This window comes from Acinonyx jubatus, chromosome C1 (assembly GCF_027475565.1).
Source record: "Acinonyx jubatus isolate Ajub_Pintada_27869175 chromosome C1, VMU_Ajub_asm_v1.0, whole genome shotgun sequence".
In the NCBI taxonomy this organism is placed as follows: domain Eukaryota; kingdom Metazoa; phylum Chordata; class Mammalia; order Carnivora; family Felidae; genus Acinonyx; species Acinonyx jubatus.
In genome coordinates, this window is record NC_069381.1 from 45,652,660 (window position 1) to 45,673,176 (window position 20,517).

Consider the following 20,517-nt stretch of genomic DNA (forward strand, 5'->3'; position numbering starts at 1 on the left):
CCCTCCTTCATGTGGCTACTCCTTACATGCTCTCTGAGAATCAGTTCAGCATCACCTGTGCTGGGCGCTTTCCCTGCTCTGGGGATTCAGCTGGTTCTCCTTCTCTGGGCTTTTGCAGTCCTCAGTGTTCATCTCCGTTATGGCCCTTGTCACACTGTGTTGTTATCGCCCAGTTACTCTGTCCTCCCTCATTAGACAAGAAACCACCTGCTGGCAGGAACCCTTTATTTTCTCTCTCCACCTCCTCTGTGTCTACCACAGTTGTGGGCACACATCGATGGCCCCATAAATGCTGGAGACTGGACAAAGTCTCTTTATAAAGGTGAATGAGTTACAGTGGAATAAATGCCTCCACTGCATTTTTCCAAGTGTACAATTAAACTCCAAGATCTGTAAGTACTGTGATCTGTAAAGATTCTGTCGGTGGCAGGTTTTTCTTTCACTCTGTCTTTTTTTTCCCCCCACAAGGAACCAACAGATGGGCTGTGCACACTTTTCTGGAGAGAGCTATTAGCATGTCTCCCTGGCTTCATGCCATCTGCTTCAGACCAAAGTACAATATTCAAAAGAAAAAAAAAAGCAGCACGGGGTAATTGGGTATCATGTTTGGGAACTCGCAGGTCTGACTTGCTTTTCCTGGAGTGGGGTGGTCTATGCAGCCTGGGCTCTCCCCAAATCTGTGAGCTAAGGCTCTCAGGCCACATGGCATTGTGCATGCCCGACGGCACACCTCGGTAGCAGGACTGTGGTAGCAGTGGACCTGGGGAGCCACTTGGTGTGTGCCACAGCAGCCACTTAACTGCTTAGTAACATTTAGTCATTAATGTTTGACAATGGAGGGAGGAGGGGCCACGGAGCATCTGTTTATGCCACGGAGTGCAGATCAATCATAAATCTCCTTACTGTGAAGTGAAAGGAAACACCTGCATTACTGCCTTCCAGTTAGATTTTTAAGAAGTGTTGAAAATTGCAATTTACAACCAGATGCTTGCACCTGGGGATACCTCATTATTTGGATTAAAAAAAAAAACAGACTAAAATATGGGAAAAATACAGGAAACGAAGGTACGCCCTGAACATTTATGCAGAACTTGTATGGTGATGCTTATTTACATTAGCACAATCGTTTGTTCATTCATTCATTCATTCATTCATTCATTCATTCATTCATTCATTCAAAAGTAGCCCTATTGGACGCTAAGCACTATTTCGGTCTCTGGAGATGCAGTGAAGAACAAAACAGTTAAAAAAAATCCCTGCCCTCATGGAGCTTGCTGATCCTAGCAACAAGCCTCTGGCATAGCTGTTTTCAGTATCTCTTTACCCCGTACACGAGAAACTGCAGCTTGCTGAGGGGAGGGCTGGTGGCAGCTGTCACAGAGCAGGGGGTGGGGGGCCAGGGCCAGGGCTCCTAACGGACAGGCTAGCAAACGTGCTGACTGCTTACTCATGTCAACGCTGCCAGGCACTGTTTTCAACGTTCTAGTACATGTATTAACTTGTGCAATCGTCAGACCAGCTCTGTAAGGTGGAATTACCGTCCCCATTTTACAGACAGGTTCTCTGAGGCTCAGAAGACATTTAGCTGAATATTACACAGCTGGCTAGTGGCAGGGCCTGTATTCAGACACGGTACATTCTCTGAGCCCCCCGGCCAGCTCTGCCACACAAAGGAGGCCAAAGACCTAAACTTTATTGCAGGGATGTTTCTCTAACTGTTCCAAAAAGGTAAATGAAAAAATATAGGTAGGACAAGACATTTTCTTCTGCTTTAGAAATAAGAGTAATAATAATAATAATAATAATAATAATAATAATAGCAAAAACAGCTGCATTTCCATGTGAAGCATTAGGATGCTAATAAGTTTCAAGGCGCTTAACTTTATTTTCTCACTTAATTCTCAAGATACTGTTGCAAGGCAAGTGTTATTTTCAATTCAGGTATATAGATGAAGAAACTCTGGCTCTGACACATTAAGTAATTCGCTCAGGAGTCTAACACATACATAAATAGATGAGCCAAGACTCAAACGCAGCCCATCGGACACAAATTCCTCCAGCAGCCCATCTATTGTCCTGCATACCATAGTTCATGTCCCCGGCTCCCTACCACTGGCTGGACAATGAGGGACAGGCAGATGGAGACCCAATGTCTGCAGAGATTTTTTCTTTTAGGGCGAGTTAAAGGAGGAAAAGGCTGACAGGTGACCACCAACTGAAGTCTATTTTTGTTCCCCAGCATATCTGAAGCAGAAGCAGGCACTTCAAGAAGCAAAATGTGCTCACTGAAATTAATTTTGCACTTCCATTCTAAAAATTGAAAATTGGAACTTAATCTATTTATTTTATTTTATTTTATTTTATTTTATTTTATTTTATTTTATTTTATTTTATTTTAGCATCTGTAGAAACTGAATCTGGATGTGATGTGGCTTGTCCATAGTTTGCAACATGGCTGGTCAATTAGCAAGTTGAAAACCCAGGTCTTCAAAGCCCTAATGTGACACAGGCTCAGGAGGAGGCCCAGAGCAGTCCTGTGCAAGACCTGGGCAGGTCCTTAGGTGCTTTTACTGAAACATTAGGGTCGGAAGACGTGTGATTGCATCTTGTCCCACTCTCACAGAGAGGGGAATGGAGACTCCTTGACTAGAATACTCTGCACCCTGACATCTTCTTGGCTTCCTCCCTCACCCCTTCTAGTCTGCTCACATCTCACCTTTGCATGAGCCCCACCTGGCCACAACCAACCTCCATTTACCTGCTCTCCACATGCTCCAAAGCTCCCACACTTCACTCAACATTTTCTTCTGCCTGCACCACTTACCGTTTTTGAACGCATTACATAAGTTACTTATTTTTATGTTGTTGCCTGTTTCCCCAGTAGAAAGGAAGCACTCTGGAGGCAGGACCTGTGTCTGGTGCATTCACTGACACACCCCAGGCACCTAGAACAGGGCCCGGCTCATGTCGGCACTCAGTGAATGTTTGTGGAGTGACCATTTCTGCCAGTTTGTTAGTTTGGGGCCTAAAGTTCCCATTCCCTGTTCCGGCACATCTTCACGGATCAAACAATGAGGACGAAGCATGGGGATTCTCGACATAGGAAGGCGATACGTTCTTACGGAAAACTGTTACTCTTATTTAAGATGACATATTCTATTACACTATTCCCAAGGAAATTTTAATATCTATTTGAGGTAAGGAAAACTAGTCATCACCACAGTCCCATTTTAGAGAGGAGTATAAGAGATTTGATTGGGAAGCTGGTCAATTCAATATGTTTCTGGGTTACTTGCATATTCTACATTTTAAGTTAGTACCAATCTCTGTTGCTTCTGAAAATTTCATACAACGACCTCTGGGCTCATGGGGAATAACTGTAACTATTTCATAAGAGACTGTGAATTTTTACTTCACTTTGAGTAGCAGCAAGGTTCACATTCGGTGGCAAGAATTTGCTTCTAACACTATATGATTAAAATTATTTATAGAAAAAAACGCAAGAAGATTTGTATTTGAAAATATTCAGGCTCTATTTGCCATATCTAAGAATGAACTAGAAAGCTGAAGCCACCCAGATGTCAAATATGTAGCTAAAGAAAGAAAAAAAGTCTTTAAGGCTCTCATGTATGTAAAGAGCAGAATATCATCTCTGGCCACATTCAAGTACACTGCCCTGGCTACGTGGAGTGCCTGTTGCCATGGAAACAAATTAAGGTGTCTGAGATCCCACCAGTTCATACCATACCTACAATACTGTTCCTATATATATATATATATCTTACCCTGTTGTAAAAGTAGTATATATATTTTAGAGAATGTTTGGAGAACAGAACAAATACTTTCAAAATCACTAAGAGCTCCATCACCGTCCCAATTCACTGTTGGAAGTTTTCTCTGCCCCTCAGTGTCCTGTATACATGGAGAACCTCCTGGTTCTTGAGTCTCTACCAAATGAGGCAGACACCTATCAATCAGATCTCAAGAGGTCTGTGGGGAGCTAATATCCCTCACCTGCCACTTTCCTCTTTCTGGCTGAGATGGATAGGAGGAAATGAACTTGTACTGATTTGCACGGCTCTGTGTGCAGAGGGCTCCCTAGCGCTACATACGTGAATCACCTAGAAGCTTGACCTTTCCAGGTGAATTCATCTACAGCAGACTACAGATTTGTAAACACTCCCTCAGCCCCCACTGGCAGCCTCTCAATGTCACCTAGAGAGACTGGTGGTTCCACAGGTGTTCTGGCATGATGTGGCAGCTGTTCAAGTCAACCCTTTCTCTTTCTTGTTGAGTGGAGGCTGAAGGAAAGGAAGCAGGTGGAAGACAGCTTACCTGAGGGTACAGCAGCAGTGCCGAAAGGTACAGAACTAAACATGTCTGCACTCGCCGGGAGTGTCTGAGATGAAGATGGGATAAAGGCATCACCTGGAGTTGCAGGAGTCTGTTAGACAGAGAGAGGCAGAAGGTGCGTGAGGCTCCCGGGAACCCTGGTGCAGCGGCCATCAAGGATGGGGAGCAGCAGGTGCAGGAAATAAGGGGCAGGGGATGCTGCAGAAGCAAGCCACGGTCCAAGCCACGTATATGGTATGCAGACCACAAGGTGGTTGTACGTAGCAACCACAGAACAGGAAAAATGATACCTACCTATAGAGCAACTGTGATAATTAAGTGGGACCATGCATTTAAGTCACTGAATGCTGAAGCAATAGCAGGTGCTCAGCAAAGAGTGGTCAGTACCATGACCCTTTAGTCATAATATCTGGCTTTCATCCTTTAGGGGTGGTCAAGGTAAACTGACACGCGTCCACTCAGGACCTACTATGTGTCTCGTTCGGGGCTTGTCACTTAATACACGATAAATAAACAGCTTGTCTAAATGAACAATCAAGCTTAGCGACTAGAGCAGAGACCCTTGTGTGCTGGTGCCTTTTCAGAATTCTGCCTCAATCTCCACGTGTAAAGAGAAGTAAACATTTTCAAGAAGATGATAAAAAACAAAAACAAAAACAAAAAAACAACAAAAAACCCACAACAACAACAACGCCTAAGGAGGTGCAAATGCTCAAGTGCCCAGCCTATGCTGGCATCCGAGAGAGGTCTGGCGCATGAGCTGCTGGCTAAGGTGAGGTGTGCTGAAATAAATCAAATGAATCAAGTAAATCAAAGGGGTACTGAGGGGTACTGAAAGAAAAGCATCAGCCCTCAGGGTTTTAAAGGTCCATGCCCATTTACCGCAGCCTTTTGCCTGCAAAGTACGCCTATTCCATGCCATGACATCCTTATTTTTCTTTCCTTGGAATAGACTGGGGCAAGCGATTAATCCTGAAACCACAGCAATTAGACAAGGCCATTTTTAGAGCAGCAGCCTGGGGGAGGAATGGCATTGTTCTGAGGATTTTTAAATACCCATTTGTAACGCACTTGGGTTCGGGGCCAGAAACATAGCCATGAGCTGCTGCAGTAAGCACTTTTGAACACAATCAACACCCTGTTGTTTCCCACACGTGACCCTGGGCGAGTCACATGTCCTTTTTGGGACTCAGTTTGCTCATCTGTAAAATGAAGGGAGGTTAGAAGATCTCTTCAGACCTTTCTGGCTCCACAGCTTGAGTCTCTAAGTGCCCAAGATGCAGCTGTTGCCCCTGGGATGGAGGAGAGGAGACTGCCTCCCTGGAGACAGGAGCTGCTGTCCCCACTGTCACGGCTGCTCTGGACATCAGGTATCGGGAGCAAGGCAGCTGTGTCTAGAGTCCCAGGCGGCAGCTGTGGGCAGCAGAGTCTCGTGCCATCTGTCCTCAGTCATGAGGGTACATACAGCCTCTTCTCTGAGGCACATCTTGCCAATGAACCATAGCACCATCCCTCCGGCTGTACGACCGAGCAGCACCCAGAGGAGCTGCCCCTCCCAGCGGCTGCTGCTGGTGCAGCTGCGGCCGACTGCCTTCTGCCCACCTCCCACTTCCGGGGAGCGGGCAGGGGAGGCTCTGGAGGGGCCATCTCAGCTCTATTCTTTGCTATGGCCACAGGGTTGCCTTTGAATGCAACCGGTTCTCAAAGCACTGGGATTCTATTTTGCTTAGGTTTTCATTTTCAAATTAGGGTTCCCAGCAGTCTCTGTCCCGTTGTAAGCAGTGACAAGCAATGGGAGACACGCCCTGGCTGAAACTAGAGCTGGGACTCCAAAGCTTCATGAGAAGCTCAAGGAAGCTAGAAGGCAGGTGGGAAGCGGAGGGGCAGGGGATGAAAAGAAGAGGGAGAGCCGATAAAGGAAGAGACAGGAAAAGACAGAAAGGGCCAGGGCCAGGGCAGAAGGGGCTTCTTTTACTGGGCTGACCACCGGGCTGTGCGGGCTCTGGGTTGGCGCTGACGATGCCTCACTGTGTGTGCAGTCCTATGGCCTTTCTTGCCCGTATTCCCAACTAGACCATGTGCCCCGTGCAGGCAGGGACTCATCCCGCTGACACTGACGTCATTCTCCACTGCCCCGCAGGGCAGCAAGTACGCGCGCGGGGGGAGGGGGGGGGGGGGTCCTGTAATCGCTGATGCATGGTTTCACTTATTTCTCAAAATAGACGCATGTATCATAATTCCTTTAAAAAGCAGCAGAGGAAATTGAGATTCAGAAATGCTGGTTTTCCCAAACCACACAGCTAGAAAGAATCAGAGCTGGAACCCACCTGTGGCCCTCTTTTACCCAAAGCTCATATTCTCGTCACCATGCAGCTGAAGAAGGGAAGGGAAGGGACGTAGGGCTGAGCGGCTGTGCATACTTACAGGGGGAGAGGTTATATCAGGAGGGGTGGACATGTCCCCAAAAAGTTCTAGTTGGGTCACAGCCTGAAAAGATAAGAAGAGAATGATGTCACCACAAGGGAAGCCAATGCTGCCGGGCGCTGCTTTAAAATGGTATGACATTTTCCATCACGGCTATATCAACAGTAAATCCAGCTGGTCATTACAGTACCTCATGACCCTAAAGACAATGGCTGGGACGTAGCCAGAATCAATTCCTGCTTCAGGGTATCCGGCAGTTTATTTGGGGCTAGTTAAGGAGATTCAGGCTTAGCACCTCCCATTACCAGTAAATACCACCTCACGCTGACCTCCCATCAAGTGCAATGCTCTCTCTCTTCTCCAGGAGATAAAGGCAAGAAGGCAGTACCCTCAGTGCTTGTCTTTTATGAGTGCACACACGTACAAAGTGCCTTCGATGTGCTAAGGATAGTGAGACATGACTTTGTGACCACTTCTCAGCAAATGTTCCCCCAAACGCTAACCTGAGAGGTACAAATCATCATCCCCATTTTTACTGATGACTCAGCTGAGTCTCACAGAGGTGACCCCGGGGTCACCCAGGGCCAGGACTTGAATTTTCTGCAGATAGAGCATGCGGTCAAATGACGGTCCCTGAAAGAGTCAGCCTTTAGGATAAAAAATGTAGTTGGAAGAAAAGAAAACATATCATTTAATACCAGGAAGGGTATCGAAAACAGCCCAGTATATACACTATTAATCATTGCTACCAACTCCATCACTGTAGACACTGTATCATCTATATCCTCATCCATCATACAGGAGTGTCTGAGCAAGGCCAGCCACAGTGGCAGAAGAAACCCTTTAAGATATGCTTAGAAATTAATCTGCATACACTTCCAGCTTCAGAGACCGTAGGGAGTCTGTGGCCAGGAACCACACGGCCTGCCTTAAAGTATGTAATCATATGATTTGTGCAAAACCTGCCCACTGAGGAAAGAACTCTTTTGGCTTCTCTCTGGATTTTAAGTGATAGTGACTGAGGGACCTAAAAACATCACTCAACAGAAAGGACAGGAAGAGTCTGCCTGCCTGCCATGCAGGAAGCCCGCACTTGAATTCTTCTGTAACCAGGCATGGCTAGGTCTCTACACTTAGTACAAAAAAGGATAGTGCTCTCCTACTGACGAGTGAGTGAGCTCTGGGCATTGGGAAAGGCCCCACATCTGGAGGTATATTCACTTCCAACCTCTGCAACTCCACAGAGCTGCAGTTCCCTCATCTGGATGGCAGAGATGATAATATCTCGTTTGCGGATTTATTGACAATACTATTGACAAGACTTTGAAGTCTGTCTAAGCCTGGTTAAAAAGGTACATCGGGGCACCTGGGTGGCTCAGTCGGTTAAGCGTCCGACTTCAGCTCAGGTCATGATCTTGTGACTCATGGGTTTGAGCCCCACGTTGGGCTCTGTGCTGACAGTTCAGAGCCTGGAGCCTGCTTCCGATTCTGTGTCTCCCTCTCTCTTTCTGTTCCTCCCCCACTCGCACTCTGTCTCTTCCTCTCTCTCTCCAAAATAAAGATTAAAAAAAAAGGTACAAAAGGCTCTTTTTGCTGAAAGCAGCTTAGATCGGTTAATGTACTTTCAATTCTTCCCTTTAAGCTTTCAGACAGAATAATGGTGCTGGGCACATAGTAGGGCCCTACACACACACTCATCTCCTTCCCAACGACACAGTGCTTTGTCCATACACGCTAAACACCTGTTGGGTGCTGGGAGCTGTGAACAGAATGATGAGAAATGCCAAGTCCCAGACTGCAGGGAGTTTGCAGTCTGGTGGGATGTTCCAAGGAAGTAGATAATTTCAAGGTAATGTGTCAGGGACGGTGACAGGGGTCTCTGTGGGAGAGCAGAGAAAGGGAATCAGCTAGCTTTTGGCAAAGAAGCTTAAGGAGGGTTTTCTAAAGGGAACAGACCCCATCTGAATGAGAAAGGATAATCCAGGCAGGTGAAAGTATATGAGCAGAAAAGGAGAGGGGCCTGGGAGGTGTGAGCAGGTGGGCAGCAAAGCAATTTGTATGGAGTGTGAGAACGGAGAGCAGCAGGGAAGAGGCCAGCGAAGTGGACAGGACAGGGGTAACGTTGTGGTGCGACTGGACCCGGCCAGACCCTAGACACTTGCTTGTCTCCGGGAAAGAGGCTTTAGCATGTTTACAATATTTTATGTTATTTGGCGAAACTATGCCAATCCTTATGTTCCCTCCCAGATTCATAAAAGAAATACTTGTGTTTAATCAATTCAAATGCAGCTTCTGGGCTTCCTCACAATTGGGGCTCAATGCTTTTAAAATGGCCTACAACTATTTTCAGTGGTAGGAAAATAATAAAATGAAGTTAATAATTAAGTCACACAATTTACATTTCAAATGCGTTTGAACTCGTGGCACACTTTTACTAACATCATAAATATAATTTATTGGCTAATTTTCTCCTTAAGCACAACTTTTAAAATAACCTTCAGTCTTGAGATATAGACTTTCCTCTTGCCAGATGATTTTCACTCAAGGATTAAACGAGAAAAACATGCAGGGGCATAAAACATAGATTGTTATTTCATTCCATTGGATTTGCTGTTTAAATAGAAACTTGAGTTAATTAAATTTTATAGAAAAGGGGGATTCTTATGGCCATAAAATTAAAAATAATTCTAATAACCATATGTGATTGAGATCTGGAATAATATCTATTTTCACTGCCCCCCCCTCCATGTTAGCCCCAGTCCTTTTTATTTGTAACCTAACAAACCATGTTCCATCTGATAATATTGTTGTAATTAATCATTTTAATGACCTCAAGAGAATTAAAACTAACCATTCGCATTTGTAAAACATTTTATAGTTTATAATACATTTTCCAATACATGACCATCATGTTTGACGCTCAGTGAGCCCCGTGGTGTTGCACTTTGCACATAAGCTGAGACCAGGAGGTGACACGACTCGTCTGTGATGTGAGAGTTAAAAGAAGCTAGGCTTGACCCACAGGCCACGCAATGCCTCGTTTGTCTGTCACTTGACAAGTCCTAGTTAGGTGGCATCCTAGACAATGGGAGTGTGGCCACAATGTTCTCTAACCAGAAGCTGCGGTTCCTAAAAGGTCTGCCATGATGGACATCCGCCCGAAGGGCTCTCAACTGGAAGGCCAGCTCAATATGCCCATTCCCCTTTCCATTACCAGCACTTTAGACATCTTCAGGTAGAGATGTGGCTGTCGACGGCAGATTCTGCGGTCTTCAGGTCCCGGGTATTTTCCAGGGTAAGCAGATTGATACTGGAAGCTGCCAAGCCCAGTGAAGGGGACAGGGATAACTCGGTTGTTGAGGAGGAAGCCCCTCGATATCTCCCGTGGGCCAGCTACTCCACAGCCATTCTTTGATACGAACAAGCAATGGTTTCCGAATAGTATCTAGAGTGCTGTGCCACTGCCGTTTCAAGAGGAGTCCCCTGGTCCCTCGTTCAACTAGACGGCTGCAAGCAGACTCCTAGGCCCCTCCTGCAGACAGATTCTGAAAGCGCCATTGATGAAGGCGGAGATGTCCTTGGCTGACCCCCAAAACACATTCTCACAGACACACTCCTTATGTTTTGGCATCAGGAGCTCCTTCATGCAGGAAAAGTTTGGAGCCCCTACTGTTCATCAGCTGCTGTACTGAGAGCAGGGGATATGGGCCTGCTCCCATCCCTACTCTCAGGGGCTGGTGGTTGTATGGAAAGACAAACCTATGGACAAAATCAGGGCGGTGTGATGGAGAGGACAGATACAGGGTCACAAAAGGAGGGGCCATCTCAGGCTCTTTGCACATGCTCTTCCTTTTACTGAGAACATTCAATTCCTTCCCCAATTGCCTTTCCCACCCATCCTTCCGGACACAAATTAGGGGATTCTTCTTTTTCTGGGCAGTGCTTCCTAACTCAGTTTGCACCCCGTCCCACCATCCAGAATGGCTTATGTGACATTCTTAGGTCAGGCAGGGATTCTCAACCTTGGATGTACTTGGGGGAAAATACTGATGCCTGGTTCCTACCTCTAGAGATTCTGAATTAGGTGAAGTACAGCCTTGTAACTGGGACTTTAAACTCTCTCCTGGTGATTCTAAGTGACAGCCACGGTTGAGGACCCCCTGTCCTACAGGCTTCCCAAACACCCTATTCTCAGGGGTGATAATATGCACTGGCCTATGTATCAACTGATCTGAACAAACATCGGCAGCAGACCAGTGCCCCTAGTCCAGGGTGTATCAAGTGAACAGCAGCCTCGCCTGGTTTTTATTCAAGTGGGTGCACTTTGCACATCCTGTTTATGTGCCTGACCCCCTGCTATACTACACTGTACTACGCTACACCAGGCTAACCTGCCCCGTCTTTCCTATGCTGTGCGGTGTGAGCTCCTTGAGGAGAGAGTCTGTGCCCTCCTGCTCTACCGAATCTCTAGCATCTATCAGAGTTCCTGGGACATTCTGGGAGCTTGAAACATATTTGTTGGATGAAAACAAGAGCGTGTCAGTTCCTCTGCAACACAAGCTCAGCACGCACACACGTATCAACATACACGTGCCATCTGACCTCATCACAGAGCTCACCTGTGAACATTAGACTAGACACCCCCGGAGCACAGCCGGCACCTGCCATTCACACAGGCTGGATGAGAATATGGAAGGCATGAGAATGGCCAGAACGACCCTCATTTAACAAGAGCCCGGAGGCCTTACCTTTGTTGCCTCTAAAATCTCATCAAAGTCGGTCGGCAGGTTTCTGTTCTGTAACCACAAGGCATGACTTATGAGCATGAAATGAACAATGGGATGATGATGTGGAATGGTTAACCGGGCAGGGCCCTCTCCTTCTTACCGGGGTGGCCGCAGCAAACCGTTCTTCAAAATCCTCGAATGGATGGCCGTTCTGAAAGGGTAAGGGATGATGAATGAGGACGAAGAGCATGACACACAAATGGCATGGATTTATGAGTGAGGATGATGGCATCTGCAGTTACACCAGGCAGGAGCTGTGGCCAGTGTACTAGGAAAGCCCTGGACGTGTTCCCAGCAGAAGCGGGTGATACAACACGGGCCTGATTAGGAAACACAGCAAGGGTAAGTTTGTACGTTTCAAGCCTATCTTCCTGCGATTACAGACATTACCCAGCCAGCCTCCATGGTTGGGGGGGGAGGGGGCAGCGGATAAGAGCACGATGTTTACGCTCAACATTTTGGTTTTACAAATTAAAAATACTACCATGTGCTTTAGTCAAACTCTTTGGAGCAGTCTATGACCAGCTGGTTTTGTAAGTGCCCTGCTGCATGTTGCCCCCTATGCTTGAAATGCTCTTCTTCTCACCTCTGCAAGCTCAAAGCCCAGCTGGAAGGCCACCTCTTCCATGAAGCTTTCCTTGATCCTCTGAGCTGAAAATCATCAGAGGGATGGGACATCCATTGTGCTTCCTGGAGCAGGGACCAAGCTGTATTTATTCCTGAATCCTGGCTGCTCACAGAGGAAGTGGCACATAGCCATGCTCAAGAATACAGGAATGAATGCACGTTGTAGAAGTAGCTGGCAGGTGACCAAATCTAATCATTTTGTTAGTTTTCTCATTTTACTGTTTACGATCATTGAGAATTTGGCTAAACCACCTGATACTGCTGCAATGGCATTCATTTATGTGGCTCAGCTGCAGGGGCCTTGAAGGGACACGAGCCTCTCCCATGAGGCTATGAGGCAGGCTCTAGATAAACACCCTGCAGAGTCACAAGTAATTCTAAGCTCCTGGAATGCCTCCCCCAGTAGCCTTGTGGTTGGCAGTCTCTCTGGCTTCCCAGGGCCTTAAGGTCCCTGTAGAGCTTACCAAAACCTTGCTCTTTTTGGTGCAAATGGACCACTCTGGCCTCAGTCCAGGGAACCCAAAGCACTTCATTGTGGGTCCTAATAAAGGCACGTGTCTTCGGTCCTGCCCTGCTTTCTCTACCTGCCCCCTGCCTTGACCTTTCCCAAGTGATCTCCCGAGGTGTGCTATGTACCTCCTCCAGGACCTATAGTAATAAACTTCTCTAGTACAATTTCCTTTCAGTCTTTTGTTGTTCTCTCACCATCTGATACCTTGGTGGTCTGCTAAACAAATATTAATTACCAAAGTCGCAGTGATAATATACATTATAGATAATATACATAACATCTATTATATATATGTTTTTAATCATCATGTTTTGGTCACTATGTACAAGCTAATTACATTTTGGATGATATCCAAGTAGTGCAGCATTAATATAAATCTGACAATATTAACACTGAAATGGAGTTATTATGCATGAACAGAAAGAACTGAATCATTTCCCACTTTGGAGGAGAGCTTCCTGTTGGCAATGAAGGAGTGGAGAAACCATCCCCCATAATCATCTCCACCCTGTCTGCAGAAAAGGTGACTGTTAGGTCAGTCAGCCCCATTTACAGAGAAGCAGGGCCAAAGACCCAACGTGGCCGTGCCTCCCACAGCCACCACCAGTTCTGTCCTCAACCACCTGCTTCCATCAGGCCCTGGCTTGCCAGAGGTCAACTGTGGCAAAGAGGAGAGGAAGGGCAACCACATCAGATAACCACATAAATTACTGTGATGATGATTCTATTTGGCCAGAGGTGGAGAGAGGTAGTGAGACAGTATTAGCCTAAGTGATCCTGTAATCTATGGTGTGGCCTAAAAGGTTAAGGTTATGTCGCTACATCCTTTATAAATTCACACACTTCTAGGGATTTATGGCACAGCCCCTACCATCTAGCTCTGGGTCATAACTTTTAATAAAAACATTTTTTAGTGTCCAAAATCTCATTACATCTGTCCAATATAAAAAAGCAAATGGCTTCAGAGCATGATGGATGAATTAAATAAATTTGAAAAACAGCCTGTTGTAGACTCTCATAAAACCCCCACCATATAATGAAAATGCGTGAGGATAACCAGCACTGGTGTGAGTCCGTCACTTTCCTGGTGACAGAAGAGGTGGCCTTTGGTGAGGTGTGGGGCTGCGGTGTGAGGAGGCCATTTCTATCCATTCAGACGAAGCTCGGTCTGGGCGTGTGAGGTGAGCAAAGGCATCTGTCAGGAGTCACGCAGATGTGGGCTGAACCCTGGCCATGCCACACGTGGGCTGTGCGATCCTGGACAAACCGGTCAGCCTCAGTTTTCTCGTCTTTAAAGTGCAGATGATAATGCTAACATTGCCTCAGGTTTATCGAGAGGATTCCTTGAGATGTGTGTGTGAGGTCTCGTTTGGTGCTTGGCACATGGTAGATGTTCAATAAACAGTAGCCGTTCCTAGTATCGTCTCAGCCTGTGTCATTTGGCCCGCTTTTGGCATGAAGAGGCACACATTTTTTAATGTTAGGAAACGACTATTATATGACATTTGGAAAATGAAAGAGGAAGAAGAAGAAAAATCTTAAGGGAGGCCCCTCTTTAGAAAGTACCCCTGCCTGAGAGCCCAGACCAGATCCCATGTAGAAGGATGCCCCACACGTCCTGGCCCTCGTCCTGATCCCCTCAGTCCATTCTTGACCCTGCCTTCTTCCTTGAATCTCCTTTCTGGCCACAGTCTTGCCTGATCATCCTCCTGTCCTGTCACCACAAGCACCTTCCTGTTGTGATCCTGGCTCGGTCATTCCTTGGACCCCTTTCCTCCCGTCTGGGGCAAGCCTCAGGGATAGTCAGAGCATTGCATCCAGCCAGTGGGGAGATCGTGCCATCCATGCACTTCCTCCCCGTTCAGTCTCACGGCCAGGACCTGGAGTCCATTCCCAAGTCCTCCCAACTCACAGCTTGCTTTACCCACAATTACTATTAGAGTTTTCATTCATTCATCTTCAAGTCTTTTCCCCACCTTATAGATAGATTTCTCACACTTATTATGGTGGCAGGCATGCAGCTTTGTATTCTACTTTTCAAGACACAATACCAGCTCACATTTACTCAAACCATCCACTTCCAGTGAGGATTTAACAGAAGAGGCTCTCTTGTGTTGTTTCAAGACAGTTCTAGGCTGAATCTTCATGAAGACATGGAAGTAAAGCCTCCACCGGAGTCTATCTTCCCAGAGTCTCTGTTGGGAGCAGTGGGGACACTGTTGTCCCATAACTGAGTAAAGTAACTATTAAGACCAGACTCACGTTATTAATCTTACAGCCAACGTGACAGTGGATGAGATGGGACGTGAACACGTCAAAAAGGATGCAAATATATTTACGGCTGCCAAATCAGAACCTTGTGTGGTTCTCACCCCTGGCTGCACAAGGTAATCCTTTAGGGGAGCTTTCTCCAAACTACTGATGATGCCTGAGCCCCGCCATCAAAGATTTGGTTGTAATGGTCTGGGGTGGGACCCCGGCATCAGTCGGTTCTAAGAGATCCCCAGGTGACTCTAACGTGAAGCCAGACTTGGGAATCACTGGGCTGGGGAATGAACTCTCTGTAGGAATAATTAGTGAAAGTCCTACTGGGAAAACTAAACACATCTTGATTGATTATATAATTGATTAATTAATTTCTTTAACAAACACTCACCGGGTACTTTTCACATGCCAAACTCTGGCTAGGCACTGGAGATACAGAGACGAATAATACATGGTCCTTGTTCTTCTGAAGCTCCGAGAAGAGCAAGAATATATAATCATTCTAGTTTGGGAGTGGGGTAGGAGTGAGACTGGGAGGATGCAAGGTATCTAGATCTAAACTCAGAACTCAGGCCAAAGCTGCAAAAGAATGAATTCAATTACCCACTTAGAAAGCTCAAGAGAAATGGATTAACCTAAGTGAGTTGTAACTGCACCAAAGTGGCTACTATTAAGGCACCTAATGATTCCAGGCATTCGAATGCATGTGCCTTTTCCTGGTGAGTGAGCTAACAAGGAAGACACATGCTAATGAAGACGAATTCCTGCTGTGGTATCTAGGGATTTAGCTTTTTGTCACCTTTAGCCAAGAGTGAACAGCTGTTTTCCTACTTCCTGACAGACAGACAGACAGACAGACAGAGAGGCAGGCACAGGCAGATAGACACACACACACACACACACACACACACACACACACACACACACCCCTCTGTTTGGCAAATGAAGAACAAAGTGGGGGTGGGGGTGGAGTTGAGATAGGGAATGGAAAATTTGATGATAATAAATGATTTCTCCCAAGAGCAGCCATGTCCCATAGAACTTTCCGTGTGATGGAAATTTCTATGTCTGCAATATCTAATATGGTAGCCTATATAGCTCCATGTTGCTATTGAGCACTTTAAATATGGCTACTGGGACTGATGAACTGAGTCTTAAATTTTATTTATTTTTAATTAATTTCAATATAAATAGCCACATGTAGCTAGTGGCTACTGTATTTACAGTTCGGCTAGCTCTCTCTCTATAAATATATGTTATTTGTTTAAATTTATTTATTTTTGAGAGAGAAAGTATACAGTACAAACAGGAGAGGGACAGACAGAGAGGGAAAGAGAATCCCAAGCAGGCTCCACACGTCAGTGTAGAGCCCAACTTGGGGCTCGATCCAATGAACCATGAGATCATGACCTGAGCTGAAGCCAAGAGTCAGACATATAACTGACTGAGCCACCCAGGCACCCCAGAGAATATATATTTATAAAAACAACTTCCGGATGACTGAGAACTTTCTAAATCCTGGACATATTGTTTCCTTACACAGTCTCTTCTGTTCTTTTAAAGAATATCCCTACTTTTGTACTAACTGAAAAGATTCTGTTGGAGAACTGAATTCTTTACACTGTGTAGATGGTACCATGAAAACAAATGCATTTTACACAAAACAGCAGCCTTCTTCTGGTGTAAAGGACTTTTTCATTGACTGAGCTAGATATTTGTGGGGCTTTTTAAAGGAAATTAAGATTCATGTTTCAAGAGGAAATTCATGAAGGTTCGTTATCATTACAACAGCATGGAGTGCCATTTAATGCCAACATTTTCCAGGCCTACTGAGATTTGGGGCCCAGTGGTCTTCTGGACCCAATGTCTTAACCTAATAGAAGAATCATGCTGCTTTGAGGATATGTTTCTGTAATGACCAAAAAATTGCCTAATTACTCAAAGTTGGAACTCATTCTGGCAGGTAATGGCCCTGCTTTCCACAGCTACCATTTTAGGAGCATCCCAGAGGTTGTCTGGAAGGTTAGAGGGGCAGAGAAATGCTTAGACCTTACGATGAAAGTTACGTCTTCCTGGAAGTGCCTCCCAGCGTAATACATCTGTAAATCCTTGGACAATGAAATATTTGTATCTGGCTTCCTAGAAACTAAGTTGGTCTTTGAAACAGCCTTCCCCGCCCCCACTTCTTTTTGCTGTGGCAAGAACACTTAATGTAAGATCTACCTTCTTAACAAGTTCTAGAGTGTATAATACAGTACTTTTAATTACCGTCACAATGCAGGCTCTAGAACCTAGTCACCTTGCATAACTAGAACTTATACCACTGAATAGCAATTCCCACTTTCCCCTGCCCCAGCCCCTTGTGACCACCATTCTACCCTCTGCTTCAGTGTGTCTGGCTATTTTATAGATCTCAGATAAGTAGTATCATGCAGCATTTGTCCTTTGTGGTTGGCTTATTTCACTTAGCGTAATGTCCTCAAAGTTCAGCCAACCTGCCACATATGGAAGCATGTCCTTCCTCATTAAGGCTGAAAAATATTCCATTGCGTGTTATGTACCACATTGTCTTCATCTGTCTATCCATCCCTCCCTCCCTCCATCCATCCATCAGCGGACATTCAGTTTGAAATGGACTGACTATGCAAGGAGAAATTCAGGATGGGGACTGGAGGTGAAAGGCGTTTGCTAGTGCTTTATTCAGGTGGCATGAGAAAGGTGGACCTCTTGGAAGGTCAGTGTGCTAAGCTGGCCTGACCAGGCTAATGTGCACAAACAGGGGGCAGCTGGGGCTCCAGAATCTGACTCTTGACCGTTAAGCTTCCCACCTTTACCCTAATGTCAAGAAAACCCATTTGCTTGCATTTGAAAATAAAAGGTACTTCTAGGGTGAGAAGTTTGATGTTTTTAGGCCAGGTAGCATGGGGGAATGGAAAGAGGGATGTCTGAAACAGCAGCTTTCAGTTCAAACCGCTGCCTCATCGCTGGCACTTCCCTGAAAACATCCTTCCTCACTCCAAGCCTCAGTTTTCTCCTTGAAACATAGGCCAATGTAGGGTTGCTGAGAAGAAACACCAAGAAGGTTGATGTATATGAATAAAATTAGCACAGTAGCTGGCAGAGTAAAATCTCAATGGATGACAAAACTACAGAAAGGGAAGGGATGATTGGAGGGAGGAAGGGAGAAAGAGGCGGAGGGACGAAGAGGAGGGAGAGATGGAAAGAGGGGGGAGGAAGGAAAGGGATGAAGAGAAGGAAGGGAGGGAGGGGGACCGAGGGAGGGAGCAGGGCGGAAGGAAGGAAGGAGGGAAGCAAGCAAGCAAGGGAGGATAGCCATGCGATATTTGCTTGGTAGGTGAGGGTAGACAGGTTCCAGGCCATTGCATAGGTTTGGTAATACTGATCCTGGGAAGGGACAAAGTCACCTCGAGGAGCTGAAGGTGCGACACGGCCTTCCTAGAACAGACAAAGCCCCAGCGGGCTCCTCCTCCGGCACCTTTCCCCCAGTGTTAACACTGGGGAGGCTGGACCATTCCGGGGGTCATCCCCATCATGCATCCCTCCTACCGCATGCCCTTCTCCTCTCTCCTTCTCCATCTCTATTTCAGGATTCAGTTGGCAACACTACAGTTTCAAGCCCAGATATTCTAAAACATAGCCATTATTTTCTTGAGAAAATGCATAAGGATGGGGCTGGTGGCATGAGTTGTAGGCTGAGGGTGGCTTTTACAATAAGATAGTCAGAGCTAAGTAAGTTTGATCTCAGTAACAGTGATGATGGGTAGGAGACATGGATTGTGATTCCTACAAAATGGCGGGTGCAGTGTCTGGGGTGCAGTGGTGATGCCAGTGGTGTTTGTCATAGACTCTGATAGGAAGTCACTAAGTCACTCCACATCTATTTGTTGAGCAGCTAGGATAAGTCACAGTCTTTGACATATCATCTGAGGGAGATGGAAAAGAAAACAGACAATTATCAAATGATTGGTGTTATGGGGTAACGTGCAACATGCAAAGCCTTCAGTATATAGCGCTTGGTTCACAGTAACGAACTGATTCGTGCCAGTAACCACTACCACTGTTGTCTTTATTAGGAAACACATGGCATCCGACCCAATCTTCGGGGGCCAAGGAAACTGGAGGCAGCCGACATTTTGAGATGGAGGCAGTGGGGGTATTGGGGATTTGACAGTATTAGTGATCATAAAGAGAGAGATGATGGTACAGGAATGTGTCTGGTGATAGCCAAAATGGGGCCAGTGAGGGGCATTAGGGAGAAATGCTGAAAACACCATCCTGGCCATTAAGTTTCTGTAAGAGCACTGCGATGACTTCATGCATTGACACTTGTGGAAGCTTCCTGGGCCTGACCCAGGACCTCATCCCAAAGCTCTAATAGTTGACAAGGAGAATTTTAGAATGTGGAGTCCCCTTTCTTGTTTTAGCTCCTCTGTTAGGCTGCAAGATGGCTTTAGTACTTGAGTGGCTGTCAGAGTGCAAACACAACTGCGTAGGTAGAGAGGTACAGAGAAAACCGAAAACCGAAGGGGAACAATTTCCCAAAGCTGGTAATTACTTGTTTTTAATGATCTCTTCCTTTATGGCATCTCCTTTTAAGAATCTATTATTCTAGTTCTACATTAGCAAAAACTCAAGGATTTTTCAAAACTCCTAACAAGATTTGGCATCAAAAAGGGAGTGAATTAGAATCACAGTCATGCGAAATTGGCTCCTGTCAGCAGGATGACAGGATCTCAACACGAGAGTGGGGAGGAGGGCAGGGGATCTTCTCCGCGAGTCAGTCATCTCTTTCTTTGCTGGTGTGTGTCTCTTGGAGAGGCTACTCCCAGGATCCAGATGGCACCCAAACCGTAACAAGAAATACTAGATGCAGTTGAAATCAAGCGAGAGTAGCGGAGGCTCAGGCTGAGTGCAGAGCAAATCAGAGGAAATCACAAATGGAGAGATGTCACAGCAGAGGAAAAAATAGTCAGGAGGGCTTTGCCTGCTGCTCTGACAGCCGTTCCGTGCAACATGCTTTTCCTTTTCTTCTCTGGAAGAATGCAGATTTTACGTGCTTAGGCATTCATTTCCTTATTCACGTCTTCATTCCTGGATTCGGTCCTCAAGGAATTCATTTAATAATTAATAAACTTCCTGACTGCTCACTATGAGCAAGGCCCAGTGCCAACATTGCAAGGACTGAGATGCTGTCCCTTCTCTGAGCTGTAACAGCCAAGCTATGGAAACTGGAGGCTTCCAATTCAGGCTGGAGCATGAGGAGTGTCACAACAGGGGTACCCCACAATGAGCAATTTCACAGAGGGTGTACCATTTTCACTGCTGCGATGCCATTCACAGGACTGAAGACATGGCAAACAACCAAAGCCCGACGTCTATTTTTGGGCGAATGGAATTGGACCTTTTTACTCATCTCTTGAGTTTTCTTCGTTGTAAGATTTGGGAAATATCCATCTCACAAGACTAGGGGAAGATTAGCTGGGGCAAGGTTTCAGGTAATAGCGTCATTAGCATGGCACCTGACCTCCA

The 20,517-nt window shown here is 46.0% G+C and overlaps 1 protein-coding gene across 22 annotated transcripts in view; it reads right to left on the reverse strand.

Annotated features, from left to right (window-relative positions):
• The window catches only part of DAB1 (DAB adaptor protein 1), a 405,747-nt gene that overhangs the window by 22,356 nt on the left and 362,874 nt on the right, over window positions 1–20,517 (reverse strand). For 12 of the 22 annotated variants that reach the window (XM_015072345.3, XM_053214129.1, XM_053214135.1 and 9 more), the window contains 4 exons: window positions 11,665–11,715; window positions 11,526–11,573; window positions 6,778–6,840; window positions 4,336–4,444 (listed from right to left, as the gene is read on the reverse strand). In XM_015072345.3, coding sequence (XP_014927831.1) covers window positions 4,336–4,444; window positions 6,778–6,840; window positions 11,526–11,573; window positions 11,665–11,715 — 271 coding nt within the window. The remainder of the gene's footprint in view (window positions 1–4,335; window positions 4,445–6,777; window positions 6,841–11,525; window positions 11,574–11,664; window positions 11,716–20,517) is intronic. The other 10 variants (XM_053214139.1, XM_053214130.1, XM_053214128.1 and 7 more) reach the window with 2 other exon arrangements.